This window comes from Phyllostomus hastatus, unplaced genomic scaffold (genome assembly GCF_019186645.2).
Source record: "Phyllostomus hastatus isolate PE091 unplaced genomic scaffold, TTU_PhHast_1.1 phas_scaffold_55, whole genome shotgun sequence".
NCBI classification, from domain to species: Eukaryota; Metazoa; Chordata; class Mammalia; order Chiroptera; family Phyllostomidae; genus Phyllostomus; species Phyllostomus hastatus.
In genome coordinates this window covers 5,933,040-5,957,304 of record NW_025334035.1, presented here as the reverse complement: position 1 = coordinate 5,957,304, position 24,265 = coordinate 5,933,040, and the positions used below count along the sequence as shown (strand labels likewise).

The 24,265-nt window shown below is 48.3% G+C and overlaps 1 protein-coding gene across 7 annotated transcripts in view; it reads left to right on the top strand.

Moving 5' to 3' along the window:
- GAS7 (growth arrest specific 7) overlaps window positions 1-24,265 on the top strand; it is a 208,254-nt gene that overhangs the window by 107,557 nt on the left and 76,432 nt on the right. For 4 of the 7 annotated variants that reach the window (XM_045824043.1, XM_045824045.1, XM_045824049.1 and 1 more), the window contains one exon: window positions 19,631-19,751. In XM_045824043.1, the coding sequence (XP_045679999.1) occupies window positions 19,631-19,751 (121 nt within the window). Of the gene's footprint in view, window positions 1-5,258; window positions 5,460-14,946; window positions 15,073-19,630; window positions 19,752-23,845; window positions 23,979-24,265 lie in introns of those variants that run through there. The other 3 variants (XM_045824044.1, XM_045824047.1, XM_045824050.1) reach the window with 3 other exon arrangements.

Genomic DNA, 24,265 nt, shown 5'->3' with positions numbered 1-24,265 from the left:
TAAAGAATGAAGAGCTGGTTCTTGCCTCTGAGAGTCCTGGACAGGCGTCCTGGGGTATGCATGCATGCATGGAGGGCACCGAGGAGGAAGGGATTGGGTCCGAGGAGTGTCAGGGAGAATTGATTCTCCCACCGTGTATGAACACGCCTCAAAGTTTAGCTGTTCATCCTTTGTGAGCTCCAAGCCGACACACAGGATTCCACTACCATGCCCACATAGATGCTCCGGCTCTGGGTGCTAGGGCCAGACTTGCGGCAGTTGCTCACTGATCCCTTCGAACTTACAGATGCAGCCAACAAACTCTTCCACATCCTCCCAAACGGCCTCCCACCACAGCCAATCCTGTCTGGGTTACTAGATCTAGTCCTCTTGCTCTCTTCAGACTCAACTTCTACTTTCTCCTGTTCCCACCCCCACATCTTGTCAGTCACCCAGGCTTTTTCTGCTTCTTTCTTGATGTCCCTCTGCTCTGATCAAGCCCTTCCTTTTCATTCCAGCTGTCAGGCAATGCTGCATCTTCTGCAAAGCTTCCTGGACCACCCCAGTGGAAAGCAATCTTGCCCTCCTCTGGATTCTGATAGCTCTTATTATCTGTCAACTTAGCACTTATTGTAGACTACCTTGTATGGTCATTTCTTTTTTTTTTCACTTGTGTTTGTGCCTTATCTTCCACATTTTAAAAGTCCAGTCCTTTGTATTATATACTTGCTGCACTGTTCACAGCCATCAGGAGAAGGTAGTTAGTAACTGTTAAGTGCTTGATCGATCACATAGCCAAGGGGCCGAGTAGCAGGAATTGGGGGGTCTTCGAGATCCCTCACCCTGGAGACTGCATGGGCTGGTGAATGATTTCTCCCATCATGCCTGTGAAGCATTTAGAAAAAGTGACTCATTGCCATACACAGATGTTCTTTCTTATTAATTATCATTATGAGACAACACAATTTGTTCTATAGAAGACAAGGGCCTAGAGCAAATCTGGCCTATTTTGGTTGCCAGTTTTCAGTGCAGCTGAAACAAAGACTAAGAAGAGGAGGGTTGGTTGCATCTGACTCCATTAAATCTGGAAAATGCAGCTTGGCGAAAATGATTGTCCCTCTTTTTGCTTTTGGATCATGGGTTTCCTACTGTTTCTCATTTGTTCACATGGCCCATATGTAGAAACTTACCTATTTGCAGAGACCCAAAAGGGGAGAACAATTCATGCTTTTTCCAGTAACTCTAATGATAGAGGACTATCAGTCAAACAAAACCAAAGTGACCTCTTCATTCAGAAGCTGGAATAACCCCAAACAGGAAAGACCATTGAGTGCATTTGCAAGTTGTACCCACCCTGACCTATTAAATTTGATAAACCTAAGGAATAAAATGTTTACAGGACTGGTGTAGCTCAGGTCAGAACAGATTAGCCTCCTGGTTTATCTTGGCCCAGAAAGGTCCCCTGCCCCGGCCATAGGCCACAATGGGAACTGTGATGACAACAATTTTTGTGTTGCCTATGGCTGTGCCCTATTGTGTGTCATTGTATCCGTTCATCCGTGTGATGATGTAGTGTCAGAGAGGTGTCAAGGCTAGCCGGCCTGAAAAATATCCCCTTTGCTATTATAAAACCAGGAAGTTATGGGCTGTGAAAGCTTCTGTGGCTACTTTAATCCCAGAAAACCTGAAGGACTGAGGTGAAGGTCTCGGCTGTCTACGTGCAAATGAAGTTTTGCTTTTATCTTCTCATGGGTGGGGCCCCGTGTCCAGGAGCTGAGATGCACCTGCTCCTATCTGTGTCTTCCTTTGGTATGGCCAACCTCAAAGGTCAGGGCGTGGATTTGCCCCCAGCCCCTCCTCCCACACCAGAGAGAACTTGAGGAAAACTTAGCAGCTGCTGGCAGACTCCTCCTCTCAACCCTGCTCGCTTTCTTCTCTTGTGGCTGAGTTGGGACCATTTTACAAATGTTGAGTTAAACATTTCTATTGTTTTTTATTTTTTATCCTCCCCTGAGGACATGCTTTTATTGCTTTTAGAGAGAGAGGAAAGGGGAGAGAGAGAAAAAAAAACAGAGAAAAAGAAACATTGATTGGCTACCTCCTGTACACGCCCCAGCTGGGAATTGAACCTGCAACCTAGGTATGTGCCTTGACTGGGAATCAAGCCTGTAACCTTTTGGTGTGCAGGATGATGCTCCAGCCAGCTAAGCCACCAGGCCAGGGCTCTTACTTTTACAAAGTGAGAAAAAAAGGAGAGATCCCATGACTACTTCCTTGTCTTAACATTTGATCGTTTTATTCCCTGGTGTTGTGATAATATATCCTGAGTGCAAAGCTGGTGATGTTTTCTCCCTGGTTCAAAACCCATCCATGCTTTCTTCTTGCTTGTAGAAGAGAGTCTGAATTTCTTAGCCTTGGAATTCTCAATGGCCTTCCATGATCTGACTCCATCCTTAGGTTCTACTTTTTCACCTTCCATGCCTCTTAAATTCTGATGGAAGTGGTCCACCCACCATTTCCCTCACCCTCCCACACTGCTTTCTCTGGGCCTTTGCTCAGGCTGGACACGAAGGATTGAACTCTGAAGTTGTTAATCCCACCCCATCCTTCCTGATCACCCCAGAGTCTCTATTTTCTCCTCTATTAAATGGGATGATAACAGAAACTTCCTTGTTGATTTGGATTAAGTGACATAAGACCTGTGAAGCACTTGGAGCAGTGCCTGGCCCAGAGCAAGCTCTCAGCAAGGGGTCATGGTTATCATTCCTGCAGCTGATTGGAGCTCAGCAATCACAGAGGGGAAGTGGTATCCCCAGATAGCCATGCCAGTGGTTTTGAGAAGGAAGACCTAAGGGCTGCCATGGTTGGGGGTGGGGCGGGGGGAGGTTGGAAGGGAAGGACCAGAAAGGTGGATTGTAGGTGCAGGAAACAGGGAGTTGATGTGTCTGATCACCATCCACCCCCAGAGACCCCTGGGCATGCCATGCTCCAAAGCAGAGGAACCTGTGGCTGACGTTAAGATGCTGACTGTGCTGCCTCAGTTTCTGTGATTGGACCATAGTGAGCCCCACTATAGGTGGCCCGACCTTGTTTTCTAGTCATCTTCATCTTCCCAAGGAGCTGGGGTGGATGCACGTGCCACCTTCCCTGGAGACCCTGCCCCTGAGTATCTCCCACTGTGGCTCAAGCATCACCTTGGCCAAGGTCCCTTGGTCTAAACTATCTTTTGTGTATGTGGTAAAATGCACATAATGTGAAATGTCCCAGTTTAACCATTTCCAGTAGCAATAAGAACTTTTACATTCTTGTGCAACCATCATCACGGTGCATTTCTAGAACTTTTTTGTCTTGCAAAACTGAAACTCTGTATCCATTAAGCAATCACTCCCCATTTCCCCCTCCTCCCAGCACCTGGCAACCCCCATTCTACTTGCTATTTCTATGAATCTGACTCTAGGAACCTCACAGAAGTGGAATCATACAATATTGGGCCTTTTGTGACTAACTTATCTTTACTTAGCATTCTGCCCTCAAGGTTCGTCCCTGTGCAGCATGCGTCAGAGCTTACTTCCTTTTTGAGGCTGAATAATATCCCATTGTATGTATAGGCGGCATTTGGTTTATCCATTCATCCATCAGTAGATACTTGGGTTGTTTCTACCCTTTGGCTATTGTGAATAAGGCTTCTGTCAACAGAGGGATGATAATACCTGTCTGAGTCCCTGCTCTCATATCTCTTGGGTCTATACCCAGATGCAGAATTGCTAGATCATGTGGTAATTCTATGTTTAATTTTTCAGGAACTGCCATAGTATCCATAGCAGCTGCACCATTTTATATTCCCACCACTGTGCACAAAGGTTCCAGTTGCTTCACATCCTGGCCCACACTTTTTTCTTTTTTTTTTAATTTTTATTTTTTATAGTGTCCATCCCAGTGGGTGTTAGGTAATATCTCATTGTGATTTGCATTTCCCTAAAGATTAGTGATTTGGAGCATTTTTTCACGTGCTAATTGGTCATTTGTATATCTTCTTTGGGCAACTGTCCTTTGCCCATTTTTAATTAGGTTATGTGTTTGTCGTTGTTGTTTTGTTGTTGAGTCTAAACGTTTTTTGCATCCAGGGCACTGCGGCTCTTACTCTCCACCCTGCTAGTGGTGACAACAACAACACCACCAACTAGTTTGTGTCCAGTCCTCACACTCCCCCTCACAATATGAAGTGTTTGTATGGATTTTCTCCCTCAGAGTCTCCCCACAACCGTTTGAGAAATATATTGTGATCATCTCCACTTCACCCTGGAGGGAGCCACAGTGTAGAGGCTTTGCTCCGCGTATCACAGCTGGTGGTGACCTGCCCTGGGTGGGACCCTGATCGGCCTGGGTCCATAGACAGTAGCGCAGAATTCCTAGCGTCCCTCGAGGAGCTGCTGTTGACTGGCCCCAGAAGTAAACAGTTCATTTGTACAAATGTTTGAGAGAAAAAGTGATTTTACAGGAAACCATCCAGGCCTGGTCCCTCCAGAAAATCCTCTTTACTTTGATATAGAGAATCACTTCCTAAAATCCCACAGGTTTGCATCTGAAAGCAAACACAGAAATGTGTGCCATTTTAAGTGCTAAACCCTCCTGCTCCAAGTTTTCTAAATGGAGCGATATGACATATTCACCAAGGACCCGAGTCCCCACCTAACATCAGTTCATTGGAGGATGCAGTATTGTTCTCAGGGTCCAATCTTTCTCCACTTGCAACTAACTAACAGCTTTGTGATCCTTGGGCCTCTTTTATCTGAGACATGCAGCATCTTTTGCCCGCTGTCCATCCAGAATTGGAGGTAGTGAGGGCAGAGTGAAGGCAGGGGATCATTCTCTCTTCCTTTTTATGTTGGGTTTGATCTGGCCTTGGGTTCACACAGCTGGGGCCAGGGCCAGAACCCTGACTTAGGGTTGGGAAGAAGTTGGCGGAACATTCCCCAGCAGGGCTTGGGCAGGCCCAGGGAGTCCCGCCTAAAATACAGTGGACAAAGGCGCTCTTGTCCACAGGCCTGGGGGTGGGAGGCATCTGGTCAGTGACACAGGCTTGGCCATTGTATGTCGTGACCTCAGCCAACTTTTTTTAGCTGAGAAAGGGGAAAAAGAGAGTGTTTAAAAAAAAGAGAGAGAGAGTAAGAAAGAAAGCCTCGAGAAAGCCTGCTTCTGGAAAGTCTGGAATGCGTTGTTGATTTCCGCACGAGAGCAGGAGCAGACTTGGAGGGAACTGCGCAATGTAGTGGCTTCTTTGTGAAAGAGCAGCAGTGAGAACATCCTCTGGGGTGCCCCAAGCACTGGCCCCGGCGTGCCTGCTTGCCTCAGCCGCATTTCCCGCAGAGGGTGCCACGCAGGGGAAGCTGGCGGCCTGGCCCTGAGTCTGGGGACTTCAGACAGGACCCAAGTCTCCTCTGAGTTGGCAACCCCCAAAGAAGATTGGCTGACCTCTGATGGTAAGAATCCATGCTGCTTGCCTGCAGATGTGTGTGGTCAGCTTGCTTTCTTTCTGCATGTTTCTAAAATGACTTCGGCATTTGAACCTTCTGAGATTTGGACTCTAACTGTTCAGCTGAGAGGGTCCAGGGCTCTGTGATGAGGGGCAGGCACCTTTCACCGGCCCGGGAGGTGAGCCGGGAGAAAGGAATACTGGGTTGTTGTGTGAGAAATCAGGAGAAGAGGAAGGGAGGAGAGAAAGATTTTAAAAGGGGTGTTTGTGGTGGGGAAGGGAGTCTTGGCCCCCCAGTGACTCAAGAAGTAGGGTGGTGATTTCTGTGTGGGTATTGGAGACCATAGGTTGCCTCCCCCATATAACTTTTCCAAAATCTGAAACTGGGCTTATACCTACATACCCACCTGCCTTCTACCCCATGGCCCAGTTCTGGGTGGGACACTACAGGCTGGAAGCCCATTAGGAGACACAGCTCCCCAGAAGGTAGTTGAGAATCTTCTCAGTAAACCCAGTATCTGCACAAAGGTTCCAGCCTGGACTGGATGCTTCTGTCTAGTTTAGTGGTGGCAGCAGTGGCCGTAATGAAAATGATGGATGTGCTCCGGAGACTCAGGGGTAGAATAGCCTTATTTTGCCCAACTTTCTTCCCCTAGAAGGTAGTACCCTCCCCTTCTTGGGAAAGGGGGCCCTCCCATCAGCCTAGACTTTAGTGACGACCATTATCCGGGGGTGCTGGACAGCTGAGATAGGTCCAGTTTCTATGGAAAGGCTAGTCTGTGTCTGTACATACCTCCCTCCAGGACGCAGTCTCCCACTGACTGGGTTAAGCAGAAACTCTGATTTGGGCTTGACTTTCTTTCTTTTTAAGATTTTGTTTGTTTGTTTGCTTGTTTTAGAAAGAGAGAAGAAGGGAGGGAGAAAGAGAGAAAAAAACGTCAATGTGTGGTTGCCTCTCAAGTGCCCCCTAATGGGGACCTGGACCTGCAACCCAGGCATGTGCCCTGACTGGGAATTGAACTGGCAACCCTTTGGTTCACAGGGCAGCACTCAGTCCACTGAGCCACACCAGCCAGGGCCTGGACTTGACTTCTGATAGGGGCCTGCACCTGGGCCAGGGGAAATGATGATGCTTGTTACCCAGGAGCCTGTCACAGGCCAGCTGACCTCCTAGGAAAGGTCACTGCCGGGCTTCTCAAAGGTTAGGGTGCATCTGAATTGCCTCTAGGGTAGGCCTGGGACCCTGCATTTCTAATGGCTCCTAGAGGATGCCCCTGCTGCCAGTGCAGGGACTGCACTTAGAGATACTGCTGTAAAGATTCCAGATCAATCAATCACTTTCCAACAGAACAGGCCCTGGCTGCAGAGGGCTGGGGGTTGGGGCGAGTCCGGGAGGTTGATGGGGAAGAAGGATTAACCAAGAAGAGGAGCACTGGGGGCATTCAGAGAACAGGGAAGGTCCTTGGCAAAGCCCTTGGCAGAACAGGTGGGGAGGCAGACTCTCTGGCATGTGGGTTGTGGGCTGTTGGTGGGGTATGTCCATGCTTAAATGGACTGTGTGTTTGGGGTGCTGGGTGAGTGGTGAACAGGTGAGCTAGCTACTAGCAAGCCCAGGACCATTCCATTGGTGCCTGCCTTTGGCATGGGGTGAATTCTAACTTCAGATATAGGGAAGCTCAGGATGCTACAGCAGAAACCTGATTGCTACGCAACTGGAGCTCCACTGAGCAGGGTTCTGGGGAAGGGGCAGGCAGACGCAGGCCCACTGAGACTGGGGAACTCACCACAGCTCACCATGCTGAGAAGTGGATACACAGGACTCCTTGCGGGGTTGGAGGAGGAAGAATCCCAAGGGTTTTGGGCCTGGGCAGTGTTCCAGGGATAGTCTGATGCCTCTGAATCTCGTGTCTACACTTGAATGTGACTTTGCCTGGAGACCATCTGGTCCAACTTCCGTATTCTCAAGATGAGGAAATTGAGGCCAACCAGCAGAAATGAAGTGGGTTGCTCAAGTCTCACAGCAAGACAATGAAAGCTCAGGCCTGGCACTCAGGCACCCCAGTTCACACCCTGTGCCCACAGAGCGGTGGTAGGTCCTAAACCTCAGTAGCTCCCACCTGTGTCCAGTTTTATATGCACCAGCTGCATTGGGTTGGGAGGAATGTCTCCAGCCCCTGTTAGCCTCAGTCTCCCTCCAGTTAGGACACACTGGGAACGGTCTTCAGTGGTCTTCAGTCGGAAGTCTGTGATTGGAGTCACCTGGAGCACAGGCATGGGCACTGCACAGGGGCTGCAGTGAGTCTCTGGTGAGAGGACTCGCTGCCGTGGTTTTCTTTTGGTACCTGTGTTTCGCAACCACCAAGCTGGACCCGCTGCATCACAGCCCCAGGCGGGTGGCAGAGGCACCCACCTGTGAGCCAGCCTTTCTCTAAAAGGGCCCCTACTCCCCAAGGAAGCCTGCTCTTGCCCCCAGGGCATCTGTGGGCAGCAGCTACTCTCTTGCTCTTGAAGTTCCTGGCAGGCTGCTTTGCATGAGGTACAATGAGCCTGTGATAGCCTGAGCTGGCAACTTTCAACTCCCTCTTCACTTCACTGCCTCAGCCTGTTTTGAATGAAACGAATGCTTGATAGATTTGCTTACGTGGTTTCCTTCAGAGGCATAACAGCTTTAGAAAGAGGGTGCAGGGATTGAGCAAAAAGAAAAAAGGACTCATGGACATGGACAATCGAGTGGCGATTGCTCGGGGGAGGGGGGATTAAGGGGACCCTATACAAAAAAATACAATAAAAATTAAACTTAAAAAAGAAAAAAGAAAAGAAAGTGCCAGAAACACCTTCATAGAGCATTTTGGGGTTTTACACTCTAATACTAAAAGAAGGCTGGGGAGGGTCTTCACAAGTATATATTTTTCTCCTTTTTTCACCACTTCTGATACCAAGGGTTGACAAAACTCTCGCTCTCAGGCTTTTCCCTCTGCAAAGGGAATTTCCCAGTACTCATCTGGGGGGCCCTTACCCTATGCAGAGCTTCTTAGGGAGGTGACTTATTGTTGGTGACCAAACCTCAAAATGTCCTTCAGAAGCATCTTCTAAGGTATCTTCTAGTGATAAAAACTAGTAGAGAAAATCTAGGATGTATATTGAGATTCTTTAGGATGATGGAAAGCACTAAGCTCAAGCCCAGTTTCTTCCTACAACAGATAGGGACATTTCAGCCCTATAGTGACCTGAACAGTGGCCTGTGACAAAGAGGGGGTTGAGGGATACTGCCCACACTTTAGTATCTCGGCCTGGGCATATATTCAGTGATTTCCAATTGTTGTGAAATCAGTTCACTTTGTGGGCCCCTCAAATAGCGTTTCTTTCCCTGCAGTTGAATTGGACTTGGCTGACTGCACGAAACTGTGTATCTAGACCTGAAGAGTTTGAGACCTCTTCCTCTTTAGAACCCCCCAAAGTTTGGGGAAACATGCCACAGAAAAATGAAGTGATGTTTCATGAACACTTATGTCCCTGTCAGGAGGCATTTGTCATCTCTTTGTCTTATGTGGCTGCTGCTTTTGTAAGCTTGCACTGGTCACTTCAATGCCTTGGAATTTCCCACATGGTGGTTTTGGTCTCTTATGAAAGACAGTCCTCAGGTGGTAGAACCCCGTGTTTGAGGCCTGGCATCCCCTGGTTTCACAGACGAGGAAACAGAGGCCTAGAGAGGCAGTGGGACTCTGAATTACAACTTATGGTCTGGGGACACAGCCTGTTTATGCCTAGGCCTGTGTGCTGCCTGCTGATGCTTCCGTGGTCCTGAGGAGAAGGTGGGACAACAGATGGGCCCATGCCATGTTTACCTGCTGGGCAAAGGGGAGGAGGAAAGGGACCAACCTTCCTTAGCAGCCTGTCAGGAAGTTAAGTGTTTGAATAAAATATCTCTATGAATCCCAAGCTGGTGAGCAGAACCATCGGGTTCTTCTGCTCAGAGGCAGGAACAGGTGCACCAGCCTGCCCTTTATAGCTATGGAACATCAAAACCAGGCCTTAGAAATGAGGTAAAACTTGGGGGCTTTCTCTGGGGTTCCCCAAACCTTCCAGATGCCCAGGCCAGGAAGCAACCACTGCTTCCCATATTCTAGGAGCACCTGTGGGAACCCCCTTTCCCTGAGTGGCCTTAAACACAGCTGTGAGGCCTCTGGGTACCTGCTCCAAACCTCAGGAAGCGGCAGGAGTGACTGTGATATCTGGTGGCACCGTTCTGCTGTTTGGCCAATGCTGAGATTCTCCATAGAGATGCTGGAGAGTGGGTGTCTCTCAGATCCCTGTCACGCTGTTTGGTCCCACTGGGTAGATGTCACCAGCAAAAGCAGCAGCCAACTCAGATACAGAAAGTTTGCCAACATCCAGAGTCCTTCGTTTCTTACACTGTCTCCTTTAGAACCCTATTCATTGGCCCTTCAATCTTATATCTGTAGGGCAGGTGCAACAATAATAAAAATCTCTTTCCTCCAGTGTCAGTGAATTAAGGGCTCAGGCAGGAATGCCCATAAAGCTGTCATGGAAGCCACTTCCCACCTGATGGAGTCCTTCCCACCCCTTGCTTCATAACCTCAGATACTTTAGGTCGTGAAATGGCTTCTGAACCAAGAGGAGCCACCCAGCTCCTCCTTGTGAAACTTTTCATCAACCCTTGCCCCACTGGAGACCCCATGTTTTCTAGCTTAACAAGTTTTCCTGGGAGGGTTGACTTCCTGTGTCCTTGCATGGACCACACTATAATTGTGTTCATCAAAATTCCTGGGCAACCAGATCACTCCATTCCTTTTTAGGGTCAGAAAAGAGAGTTTATTGTTCTGTGTCCTCTCCCTGCTGGGTCCTGATAAACAGGCCTCTTAAGTTGATTGGCTTGCAGATGGCTATTCAGAGAGGCTGGGACCCCCCCTTGTCTTCAGGAGCTCGACACGTCTGTAGTGCTTGAAGGGGTTTGGCCTTCATGCCCATGGCTGGCAAACTTATGGGTGCTGGGGGAAAAGTCCCCTGGCCCTGACTAGGGACTTCACAGTGTAAGGCTTCCTCTAGCAGTTCTGTAGACAGAGGACAGTGACAGGGTGGGGTGATGGTGTAGGGGAAGTTAGCCTATGCGGGAAAGGAAGAGCATGGCAGATGCTCTCTGGGACTGGAGCTGGGGAGCTCAGTGAGTCACCTTCTGGGAGCTTGTAGATCCCTTCTGGGGAGGCTTTTCTGGGTGGAGGTCTGGCATGAGCAGCGTGGGGGTTCAAGCCAGTGCGCTCATTGCCGGGAATGTGTCCCCACCCACCCATCCATCCACCCACCCTGAGCAGTGAGGCCTGAGGACACTTGGGTTGTACAAGGTTTGGAAGGGTTCTGGGAACATTTGCATTAAAGTATTTAAAGCCTCATTTGGAAGGTTCCTTTAATGGGTTCAAAGAAACAGCTCTGCTAACCAGATCTTTTTGTTTTAATCCCTATACAAGGCTATGTTTATTTTAGAAAGAAAATAAGAGGGAAAGAGAGAGAGGAAGGAAGGGAGGAAGGGAGGGAGGAAGGAAGGGAGGGAGGGAGGGAGGAGGAAGGAAGGAGAGAGAAACATTGATCAGTTGTGTCCCGTATACACCCTGACCAGGAGTGGAACCCCCAACCTTTTGGCATACAGCACAAGACTCCAATCAACTGAACCACCCAGTCAGGGCTAACCAGCTCATTTTTAATAAGAGGGGTGATTTCTAATACAACTGGAAGGTTTATATGAACTTCTGACAAGTCCATCACATTTACTGAAAAACTCAGCAAACAGGAAAGTGGAAGGAAGAAGGATATCTTATTAGTAAAAAGCTAGAGGTGAGCCTCATGCCCTTGACCCCCTTTTCAGCCAGACATCCCAACCAAAGTGTCTCCAGGGAAGCAGAAACGCTCAGATTTAGGCCAAGAAATAGCAGTCTTTAAGTGCTGAGCAGCTTTTGGCTTTTGGAATGCCCCAAGGAATGCCAAAGGCAGTACAAATGACATCTTCAGGAAGCCCTGGGCTCCTACTGAGTTTTCTCTCATCTGGCTAAGTGCTGTGGTCCCACCCTGTCCACCTAGCAGGGGCGTCCAACCTTTAGGCATCTCTGGGCCACACTGGAAAAAGAAGAGTTGCCTTGGGCCAGACATTAAATACAATGTGACATCTCATCACAAAAAATCTCATTATGTTTTAAATAAAGTTATGGTTTTGAGTTGGGCCACATTAATAGCCATCCGGGGCCATATGTGGCCTGAGAGCTGCAGGTTGGACACCTCTGATAATGAATTCAGAGCTCAGAACTCCCTGTGGAAGATGGTTGCCCATGGGCCAATAAAAGGTGTCTGGTGGTCAGCCTCACAGCCCCTGACAGTAAAGAGTCTGCGGTCTCCAAGGACCCTTCCCTTCTGTCATGTTCTCTCTGGCTGGAAACCTGTCTTTCTCCAAGACAGAGTCAAGAGCAGAGGTGGAGCAGATTTGGCAGGCACCCCATAGCCGAGGCAGGAGGGAGAGGAGGGTGTGTCTTTATTGGGATGGAAGACAAGAGCAGGGTTCTGGGTTCGTTTCTCTTGGCATCCTCCTTTTTTCTCCCACCTCCCGATCTTTTCTAGTGTTATGTGGAATTTGTGATCTAGGTTATTTCACTTTTTTACACTAAATATTGAGAATAGAGGCCCACACATACTCTGTGACTCGATTTTTATAATTATTTACACTTTTTTTGAGCTGCTTTCCTATTCAGCCCTGGTCATTTTTACCTTGGATAGTTCCTTCATCTTTGTCTTAATCTTTAAGGTAGTCAGAGTACATCTTTTAAGCACTTTTACTAAGGAGATCACAGCATGGTACCTTTCTTGACCCCTTATCTGTAGAGGAAGGTATTCCAATCACATTACCTGTGAAAGACAGTGTGGCCGAACTGGAAGGCCTCACCTTTTTCACATGATACTCCAGAGGTGTTCTTTGCAGTGAGGCTGCAGAGAAGTCTGCGAGCAGCTTTATTTCTGCTCCTTGATCTGAGATACCCTCCTCCCACTGAAACGATCATAGGACTTCATCTTCATTTTTGCTGTTAAATATTGGGTTGGCCAAAAAGTTCGTGGGTTTTTTTCCCCCTGTAAGGTGGCTCTAATAGCACTTAGTTGTCTTTAACTTCACTCAAAACAATTTTGTTAGAATGCATTGCAATAGCTGTCATATCAGAGTGCATTAAAAAACATCAAAATTGGTGAATTATTGTGTAGCCATTTTAATATCAAAGATGGAAGAAAATATGCAACATTTTCAGTATATTATGCTTTTATTATTTCAAGAAAGGTAAAAACGCAACTGAAATGAGAAAAAAGATTTGTGCAGTGTGTGGAGAAGGTGCTATGACTGATGAATGACTCTAAAGTGGTTTGTGAAGTTTCGTCCTGGAGATTTCTCTCCGGACAATGCTCCACCATCAGATAGAGCAGTAGAAGTTGATAGTGATCAAATTGAGACGTTAACTGAGAACAATCATAGTTATATGACACAGGAGATAGCCAATATACTCAAGATACGCAAATCAATAAAGTTATTGGTGAAAATGAAAAACATCTTTTTTATGGAAAAAACTATAAATGGGCTTTTTGGCCAACCCAGTAGCATGTCAGGGTGTGTGGGCGCGCTGGGTGTCTGAGCCCCGCCTGCCTGGAGCAGGGCCAGCCCTTCCCCACTGTGCGAGTTTGTCTTCCTTTGGTCCTGGAAGTTCCCTGCTCCCCCTCCACAACCTTTGCTTATAGTGTCTTTTCTGTTATGCTTTTGTTTCCGTCTCTTCTGCAGGAATACCTCACACCCATATCTTGGCTTTCTCTTCTCTCCTCCTGTTTTCATTTTTTCCCATTTTCTTTGCATTCTGGGAAAAAAATTCTTGGATTTATTTTGTACATAACTAATTTTTCTTTGCAATACTAATTCTGTATGCTATTGCAACCAATATGGATGTTCTGTTCCTACCTTTTAAATTTTCCCACAATTTGATAATTTCCCATTCCTTCTTAATATCATTTTGTATTCTTTTTTGAATCAATGTGTCATTTTTGAATTAGTTTGTTTTCTCCCTATGATTTTTTACCTTTCTGCCCTCTTTTGAAGTTGCTAAATGGTTTCCTGGAATTTTTCTCCTATGTATTATCTGAGCTCAGGATTAGAAGTTGGCACTTTTCCTGAGGCTTCTGGATACTGTTCCTCAATTTGTTTTCTGCCATTAAAGTTATCTTGTCTCCCCTACTTCCTTGTGTTCAGTGTCTAACCGTCTATTCAGTCAGACCCACTAAAAGCTGGGATTTCTTCACAGGTGGGGCACACACATGGCTTGGACTGCCATTCTCTGTCTACTTATTTGATGAAATAGCTTCTTCAAATCTGTTTAAAGGCCAGCTTCTACTACAATCTCCCCTCCCTCCCTCCCTCCCTTCCTCCCTCCCTTCCTCCCTCCCTTCCCTTCCTTCCTTCCTTCCTTCCTTCCTTCCTTCCTTCCTTCCTTCCTTCCTTCCTTCCTTCCACATTCTGGGCACTATGCTGGGACTAAACAAGAAGGACGTGGCCCTGCCTTCTTCAGTCTTATAGCCTGTCTCTGTCATGGGGCTACTTCTCCTCCCTCTGGCCAAGTCTCCAAATCCCTCACCCTGAGAAGAATGTGAAGGTGCTGCCAGGGTCCATCCTCTCCCTTTCACCTGTAAAACTATGTGTGGGGATATGCTTCCCAGAATGCACCGTGTCATTGCCATAGTCCCCTGCTTTCTCCCCAGCTATTTTCTGTGAGTTGCTCTCTCTGAATGGATAGAAAGGCTTCCATATCCAGATAGAAAGGCTTCCATATCCTCACTTTTCCTGTGAGGCAGGGGAGAGGTACCCAATATTCTTGTAGACACAGACCCTCAGGCTGGCAGCAGCCTGGGGGAGGGGTCCCTGCTTCATGCTTTGTGTCTTAGCTTGTAGCCAGAGGCAATGATCTTTCCATGGGTAGCTATCCCAGCTTTGTGCAGGAGTCTCTCCACCAGAAAGCTGTAGAGTGGACATGACTCCAGTCTCTGGCCCAGCTGGGCCTTGGTCTTTTTGGTGGCTCCCCTGCAGCCCTATCCTTATAATTGGTTGACTCTCTGTGAGTGACAATGGAGGCCACTCCTGGCCACTGGATCCAGGATTCTTCAGAGCTCCCAGGGACTGGTTCCAGGGATGAGGCCTTCCAAGCCCATGCAGCCATGCCCTTGCCTGGTTCTGGGTGTCCAGCTGGCTATGTGGCTGTGGAAGGGGGAACTTGCTGGAGAGTTCTTTATAGAGGAGCCTTCAAGCAGTGCCAATCATAGCACTGGGCTCATTAGCAGTCATTGCCATGGCAACAGGGCTGCCAGAAAGTGGCTTGTTAGGCAGACAACTTCAGACCTGTTATATATAGATCTGGGAGTGGGGGTGTGGGGCCCGCTGAATATGCCTTTCTTTAGAGCTTCTATTGCTTCTGGGTTTGGGGTGTGAGAAGACGCTGTACTGGGGGCTTTAAAACTGTCTGATCTGGCTGCTAAATCAAGTGTCTGACAACCACCCGTTAACATCGGCAAGTAACGTTTGCTCACACCTGTAGAAGGTAAGAATCAGGTGCTCCCAGAAACCTCCTGAGAGGGGAGGAGCCCTGGGTTGAATCTGAAGAGTGGGGGAGGCTGTGGGGAGCTGGGTGTGGGGTCGGCACTAACTGGAGCCTGCACAGACAAGGCTGAGTCTCTCTGAAGATCATCCACCTGACAGCTTTGGGCTATGGGACAGGATTCTTTTCATTAATAAGTAGCCATGTTGCTAAACCCTATCTTCTTATAGATTGTGCTTATTAAAATTTTATGCTCCCGGTTTTAATTTCAGAAACAGTGTTATCTCTTAGTTGCTCCCTCTAAAGCTTCAAACCCGTCTCTTCTGAGTTCAGTGAGCATAAGGCTCACCTAGGATACATGTTAAAAGGTGGATTTCTAGGCTCCAGGTTGTTTGTGTGGTTGGATCAGGTCTCTGGAATCTACACTTTAACCCACATACCTGGTGACTGACGGGGTGGCCCAGGGATCACACTTTGAAAAACACTGCTGTAGGGGGATTTCTGTTCATATCGGAGTGACTTCCCTTTGCTGGCCTGCGCATTTTCCCCCCAGGGAAATCAGTGGCCATTATTAAAAGGACAGTTTCTCCAGTTGTGTTATTTTAACTAAGGAAACAGGGAAGTCAGCCCACCATGAGGGAACGTGACTGCTTGGATGTTGGTGGTGATATTTTTGCCTGTCTCCTGGGAAGGCATGTGCGCTCTTGGAGATGGCGACAGGCAGGGGAATCAGGCCTGAGTTGTCGCCCCGCCTGGGTGGGAGCAAGGATGTCAGCTGGACCAGGTGAAGAAATGGAGTTGATTACGGAGAGCTCGGGGAGAGGGAGTAAGGGTAGCCTGGATTTAGGTAACTGGATGGAGGTATCTAGAACAAAGCTAACATTTTCAAGTTTGGTTTTATTTGGTCTGTGCACCATGGGGCAAGTTACTAAATTCTCTGAGTTTCAGATTCCTCATCTGAAAATGGGGAAAAAATGGCATTTATGTACCAGGCTTACTGTACAGATTAGAAACAAGTGTGTAAAGCACCTGACCCAGGCCCTGTCCACTTACCGACATTTGGTGAGTGTCATCATCGATGGGCAGAAATGGGATCTGCGTGCAGCCATTTCTTGAGTACTTATTACACTAGGGCCCTGGAGTAGCCTAGAGACCTCTTGATGAGACAGGGTGAGTGTATGCACACACATGCATCCACTTGGGGGGGGGCGGAAGATCCCGTTTAACTTGGATTCTCTGAGGGTGGGTTGTTTACTGAAGAAGGGGATGCAGGGAGGATGACCCTGAGCCTTGCACGCTGGGGGCAGCCCTCTGGGAGAGAGACAGCATTGTAGAACTCCCAGCAAGCTGTCAGTGAATCAGTTAAAGATTTCTGAGCTGAGGAAAACACCTTCTTCTCTTCCCACTCCCACTGCCTCTGACCTTGTTCCTTGTACAAAGGGCCTGTGTCACCCCTACTTCTCAGTCCTGTTCCTATGGGAAAGAGCTGACAAAATGGAAGGGGGGAGAAGCCACAGGACTAAGGAAAGGAAGGGAAGGCTTTAACTTGGAAGCAAACTAAGAATGAGTTTGGCAGAGACCTTAATTATCGGGTACTTACTCGTGCTGTATCCTCTCCATGGCTGTGAGCAGCCCTCCCCAGGGCCTGCACCCCGATGCCCCAAGGCGGGGGTGGTAATGCTGGTGTCTCTTAAAGAGAACCTGCAGGTTGGGAGGCCCACTTCTGCCTTGTCTACATCTTTCTACTTTTTTTTTATTGTGGTAAAATACACCTAACATAAGATTTATCACCAGTGACTTTGACACGTTCACAGTTTTGTGCAACCATCACCAATATCTGGTTCTAAAACATTTTCATCACCCCAAAAAGGAAATCCTGTATCCACCCCTCTCCCTCCAGCCCCTGGCAAACACTAATCTGCTTTCCATGTCTATGGGTTTTCCTATTCTGGACATTTTATATAAATGGAACCATGCAATATTTGGCCTTTTGTGTCTAGCGTATTTCACATGGCATGATTTCAGGGACCATCCATGTTGTAGCATGTACCAGTACTTCATCCCTTCTGATGGCTGAATATTTGTGTGTGTGTGTTTACCCACTCATCAGTTAATGGTCACTTGGGTTGTTTCTACCTCTTGGCTATTGTGGATAATGCTGGAACATGGGTGTACAAGCGTGGGAGCACTATTTTTGCTTATCTTGGCTGTGTACCCAGTTGTCTCCACATCTTTTGACTCCTGGCTTGTTTCAGTCCAGCCAACAGCAATAACTGCTTCCCGGAAGAGGTGAAAGGCAAGGACACTGGCTGCCTTAGGGGATGGAGGCAAAGCACAGTCAGATGGCAGGCAGAGTGGGGGCCCACAGCCGTGCTGGAGAGGGATGTAAAGACCACCTTTGCCACATTGGGCAAATTAGCAAATTGTCCTGGATGCCCTCCTCCCCTCTTTCAGCACCCCTTGGCCCTTCCTGGCTCCATATCAAGGGGGCCTCCCCTGCAGGCATCTTCTACAGTGTTCACACTGGTGGGTTCTGCATTTCCCAGGTGGGGAGACCTCAGAGAGGTAGCAGGAATGGTACCTCTTTGGTCATCAGTGTCCTCAAATGTAAACCAGAGCCTCTCCTGGCTCCACGGGGTTATTTAGCTAAATCAACTAGAGCCATTCTAAATAGACCAGCACTGTGCGATTGTGGAGGTGGGATAGGTCTCGTTGTTACTTCCTGGGTGGGCACAGAGGGTCAGGAGGATCGGCCCGTGTGCTCAACCCATGCAGCTCAGGAGAGTTCTCCTCACCACCCTGCCTTTTCACCAGAACACAGTAGTCAGCATCTTTACATGTTAGCCACCCCAGCTGGCCCATGTTCACCTTTTCAGTCAGGTCGTCTTGGAAACAGAAACCTGGGAGGAGTGACCCTTCATGGTGACATTTTAGGCGCAGTGATGGTGAGGTTGGGGTGAACTTCATGACATAGCAGGCAGAGGCTGCTTGATGCCTGGTCTCTTCTGGCATCTAGACAGCCCCCCTCCTACCGGAAACCTCCATGCATGGAGCATTCTTGGTGACAGGCACTTTCCTAGAGCTGAGTTTCTTATTGCTAATCTCAGTGTCTTGCACAGTTGGGCCAGTATCTTCCTCGTTTTATACATGCAGAAGTAGATGCAGCCAGTGGTGGCATTTTCCTGGGTCACGGGCTACTCAGTGGCTAAGGCAGGATTGAGCCCCAGGCTGGAGGGGCTCACTGTGCTCCTGGGTTCCTCTCTCCTCTGCAACCTCTTCTGGCCTTATCAGTCTCTGACCCTTGCTTAGTACCTTTAGCAGTTTCCCATTCGCTCCCAGGTAATTTGGACAAGCCCCAGTCCAGTCTTCCCATTTCACATGCTGTGTCTCAAGTAGAAGCAACCTGATTCTAGAATATTTATTTCTTCAGTCAAGCTCCCGATCTCCCTATTTCTACATTGCTCCCAACCCTACACAGCCAAAATGTGTATCTCCTATATGTGGACTATTTTACACACACTCATACACTGTACTCATCATCAGGCTATTTGTCTTGCATATATTTTGACCATCTTCCAATCTGGGAGAGGCCCAGGTGAGCACACTCAGGTGTGTGCTTGGGCTCCATGGACACACTCTGCTGGCGAGAAGACCACTTGGCCTGGCTGCTATTCACCTCCCCAGCTCTGGGCAATATAGAAGAAGCCAGTCTCTCCTGCTGAATCCAAGAGGCACTGCAAGTTAACAGGCATGGGAGACAGAAGTGTTCAGGGTGTCAGGAAAGGTTTTTAATTAAATTGTGAAACTTTATAATGAAATATACACAGAGACCATGGAGAGGTCATGTTTCCTCAAAGTCCCTGGAGCAGCTAGGACCAAGCCAATCCCGCTGAGGGCAGGCAAGGCCCCACAGGACACAGGAACACATGGGTTCACGGTCTGCAGAAAGCTGAGCCGTCTGGGAGCCGTGTCTCTGAGGCTCACTTTCAAGCTGTTATCTTAGCCAAGGACATCAGCACCTCCCCCTGCAAGAGGGGCAGCAGTCCTGGGAGTGGTTTTCTAAGGGGTAACAGAGGCAAAAGTCCAGCTCTGTTAACTGACTGGCACTGTAGGAGAACCTGTCCTCTAGGGCACAGGTGGCAAACACAAGGCCCCCAGGCCGAATCCGGCCCTCCACCTTGTTTCTAACCGGTGGCAGCACCAAGGTCCTTGCCCCTATTTAAGGAGTAGTTATGTTTATAGTCCTAAAATTGCATTTGGCCCTTTAAGGCAACTGTGAAGCTGCTGTGTCTCCCAGTGAAAATGAGTTTGACACCCCTGCCCTAGGGGATCCTGTCCCTTCTGCGGGGACTCTGAGGAGGCAAGTGTTCTTCACACCTCATGCCCTGACAACCACCAAAATCACTCAAGTGTGGCCTGTGACCTCCCTTAGGGAGGCCTGTGGGCCACATACCCCACAACATCGAGCTATTCCAGGGGACTTCATCTGTCTCTGACTTCCTGGTTGAAATGAGTTGCAAAAATGCCAAACATGTGTGACCTTTTCTTTCCTCCTCAACAGAAGCCTGGAATGGTCCCCCCTCCGCCCGGAGAGGAAAGCCAGACCGTCGTCCTTCCGCCAGGCTGGCAAAGCTACTTGTCTCCTCAGGGCCGGCGTTACTATGTCAACACAACCACCAATGGTGAGTCCCACTCTGGGAAGCATCCTGCACCAACCCTGGGTTTCTGTCTCTCCGGAGGGGCAGGTTTTCTCCTCCATCCTCTGCCTCTTAGTTTTTAAAGACTTTTTCTTCAGAAATATACTCCAAATGCTGCTTTTCCCACAGTGCTGGGTGGTAGGGGTCTGAGCCTTGCTTGACTGGGAAACCTGCCTTTCAAGGTTGGCATCATCCTCAGACCTGCACAGCCAGCCACTCGGGTGTGGTGGTCGAACCCAACTTCATGGTGTGGAACTGTTTTCCAGATTGGGGTGGCAAAGGTTCTATGGTCAACAGTTAGTTTAAGTCAAGTTGAACAGGTTTAGCTACTGTGTGCTGTCTTGGGATTTTGAATCTACTAAATGACAGAGAAGCCCTGACTGGTGTGGCTCAGCTGGCTGGGCATCATCCCACAAAGCATTGCTGGTTTGATTCCCTGTCAGAGCACATGCCTGGGTTGCATGTTTGGTCCCCAGTTGGAGCACATATGAGAGGCAGCTGATCGATGTTCCTCTCCCTCTCTTTCTCCCTCCCTTCCCCTCTCTCTAAAAAATAAACAAAATCTTCCAATGATGCAGAAGTTCCCAAACAGGCATTGCAAGTGCGAAGTCTTCCCAGCTTCACAGCATCTTTCTCTTGCCTGAATTTTTTCACTGGCTGGTGTTTCTTGGAATGTTCTTTGGGAAATGCTGGGGCTACTTATGGATTAGGTATGTTAATGGAAAACACAGGTTCCATGTGCATTTCTGAATTGAGTCCAGACTACACCTCTATGCCCCCAGGTATTACGGACTTCCTGGGCCTTCCCGATGATGACCCCAGGATCCCGGGGGCCAACTGCAGGGTGCAGGAGGTGTGGCAGGTCACCACAGCAGGATGGGCAGAGGAGTGTCCCAGGCCTCTGGCTGGGCAGGGCAGAGCAAAACCAGCTAACAGCTTGACTCTTGGCCTCCATGACTCCCTGAGAAAACTATCCCAACAGAACAAAGGTTAGAAACACAGAAAGTTAGATGTAGTAGGAATCAGATGTGTGTGACCAGGCAGAACCTAAAATCTACCTGTTGGCTCTGTCTTGGCTTCTCACCTTCCTCGTCTTATGGCCGCCTCGCCCCACCCAGTGGGACCATTAACACGATGGATGATTATGAACCTGCCCATGGTGACCTGGTGACAGAGCCAGCTGCTATGAGACGGAACAGCAGAGATAGCAGCTGGCAGCTGCCACTCGGGTGGCAAGTTTGTTTGTATCCCCTGGCAATCTGGCCTTCTGTGAGCTTGAGAGGGGTGTTCATAGTAACCAGGGTTTCTAGGAAAAGGGAAGTAGAACTATTTCCGACCATTCTAATCTTGAGCTTCCTCAAAACAAATATCTGAGCAGCTTTGCACTGTTATCAGACTTTTAAGTTTCAGAAGAAAGTGTTTATGTGCAGTTCCCCAAAAAGCAGAAATTGGACCGCATGATCCTGAGATCATCAAGAATTTAGATCCCTGCTGCCGGTAAAAGTGGCTTTCTAAAATCGCCGTGTGTGTGTGTGTGTGTGTGTGTGTGTGTGTGTTAAATTAGAGAACAGCATATTCTCAGTAAAAAATTCAGTGAGTACAGAAGTATTTAAAATTAAAAATCCCTAGTCCAATACCCTAGAACCATTTACCAGACATATTCTTCCAGATATTCCTATTTTCTCATCTTCTAAACATACATACAGTTATTCTTTCTAATAAACTGGAAAATGCTCTCCATATTGTTTTATAAATTGCTTTGACAGTGTGCTCTGGACATCTCTGTGTACTTGTACATTCCAGCCTAACCCATTTTTAAAGACAGCTGTGTAGTAGTCATTGCTCATGTGTGATGCAATTAGTTTAACCAGCCCCTCTTTATGAAGGGGACATTTAAGTCCCATGTTGCATAACTGATGGCGTGTGGCAGCTTTTCTCTGAGGCCCAGAGTTTTGTATGTGCCGCTGGGTGAGGACGTTTTGTGGGCCCTGGGATACAGCAATGTCAAGAGACCCTAGGCCGGAGTTCAGCAGACTTTTTTGGTAAAGAGGCAGGCAGGCCTTGAGACTCATATTTCCCTGTCACAGCGACTCAGCTCTGCCACTGTCATGTGAAAGAAGCCACGGACAAGACATAAACCAATGAGTGCAGCTCCGTTCCAATAAAGCTTTTTTTATGGATACCGACATGTTAATCTCAGATGACTTTTGCATTTCATGAAATGGTCTTTTTCAGCCACTTAAAAATGTGAAAGATAGTGTTAGTTTAGGAGTTCACGGGCTGTGTGATAAACAGTGGAGGGTGGGGCTGGGGTTGGGGTTGGCCCACAGGCCATGTTGGTGGCTGGCCTCTGCTCTAGTCTCTCTGTCCTCTGCAGCAGGACTGGCCCTACTTCCCTTTCCCGGGCTTCTCTGATGTGCGCACAGTGACCCTGGCTCCTGGGCCTTGCCTCCTAGACCCACGCCAGTTTTATTCATTCACTGTTTAATTCATTCTGTATCTGTTTGATTGGATTCTTCATTCAACAGACACTTGGTAGGCCTCAAACATGTTCCAGGTGGAGTGTTGGATGCTGGGGATATAAAAATAAAGAAGAATCAGTCCCTGCCCTCAAAGGCTTCTTCTTATAAAGAGAATCTAAATGAATACATATTTGATTACAATTCTGAGCAGGGCTGTGAAGGAGAAGCCCAGGGTGTTTTGAAAGCAAGTTCAGCTGAGGCCCTAGGAGGTCAGGGGAAGTTTCCTGGAGGAGGAGGTTCCTTCAACTCAGGTAGGCAGGATGAGGAAAGGGTTGCCAATGGGAATTTCCTTCCTCCTAGCAAACAGTCATGTTTGGGTCATGTTTGGAGCAGTTGTGTAGACCTTGAGCATCATGTTCAGGATTTTGCCCCTTCATCTAAGGGAATGAATGGGAAGCCTGGCTGTCTCTGGGTCTTGTCTGGAATCCTTACTTAGAGTGGTTTTGTTTGGCTGCTGGGCTGATTTTTAAGGTTTTGAACCTCACTGCCTTTTGGCAGGAAAGTACCTATTAGAACAACCACTTGCTCTTAACACATCCGCCTTTATCTGACCTCCTGATGTTCGATTTCCTCCTCACAACTGAGTCCACTGTATCCACTCTTCTGCCCCAGCTCTTGGGTCTCCCCTTCTCTCCTCTCTCCAGTGAGTCAGGCCACAGCTACGTACCACTGCCCAGGAAGCAGAGGCCACCAGTGTCCTGCTAAAGCTGCCATGGGCCACTCCTCTCTTCTTCTTGTCTGTCCACCTTTCCCTGCCAAATACTTCATCTCCCCTAATCACTAATCACGTCTTTCGCAGAGGGTGCTTGGACATAACAGGCATTCTGTCCTCATTTTTATAGCACCTACAAATACAACTGGTTTAGAGTGCAACTTACATTTGTATTACCTTGCTCAGGCTAATCTGCTTATGTTCAAACCCACTTAGGACTTTAGGAACAGGGATTGTCACAGTGCTCGGCTAGGCTGTAGGGACACAGAATCCTCAGAGAGGCTATCTCTGCCTCCAAAGACCACAGTTCTAATGGGGTCAGAGAAACCGAGAAACCAATAAACATTATGGGTGTTTGCATAGAAATCTGGGGCTTTAGGGGAGAACATCACATCGTCAATTTTATCCAGGTATCAAACAAGTCTTCAAAGAGGGGGTGCTTGACTCAGGGGTTCCCTGCTGAGGTCACTGTATGAGCAAAGACAGGGTAGCAAGGCAAGGTTGACGTATTTGGTAAGGAAGCAAGAAGTGAGAGAAGGGGTTAGGGGCCTGACCCATGAAAGACCCCCTGAGGCACCTTGAGGAGTTGGGACTTTGCCCTGTGAGCCGTGGAAAGCCATGATGGCATCCAGAGTGTGGGATACACAATCAGAACAGTGTGGCAACGTTGCTTGCACAGCAGAGTGAAGGGTTTAAAAACAGCAAGCACAGAATCTGGCAGACTACATGAGAGGAGAAGTAATGAGGTCAACTCCACGTCTACAGCTGTGGCTGGAGAGCAGGAGGTGCACTCTGTCAGATAGGATGTTTCACATCGGGGAAGGAAGAGTGCTCCAATTCTTCTGCCTTTTCTGCCTCGTGTGCCGCAGCTGTGCAGTGAGAACAGGGGACTCAGGAAGGAACGGGTTTGGAAGAAAGAAGATGAATCCACATAGAATGTATGGATCCTCGGGGGACATTCCAGGAGAGATGGATAGCGTATGTTTGGAGGGATGGTGCTGTGATTCAAGGGACATCTGGGCTGGAGGTGGGAGTCTGGGGCACTCTGTGGGTGCATGGCTTGGCAAGCAGAGAGCAGAGTGGATTTCACCCCTATCTGCTTGCTTGGCTTGACACTGTTGTGTGGTGGCCAACCTGCACAACCACAGGGGCGACCCAGCATTTGCATGTCATCATCTGAGAAGCGAAGTCACACAAATGCAGGAAGTTATGCAGGACAAGTCTCCAGGGGAGCCCTGCCCCACAACTTTTAAGGGAGGGGCAAA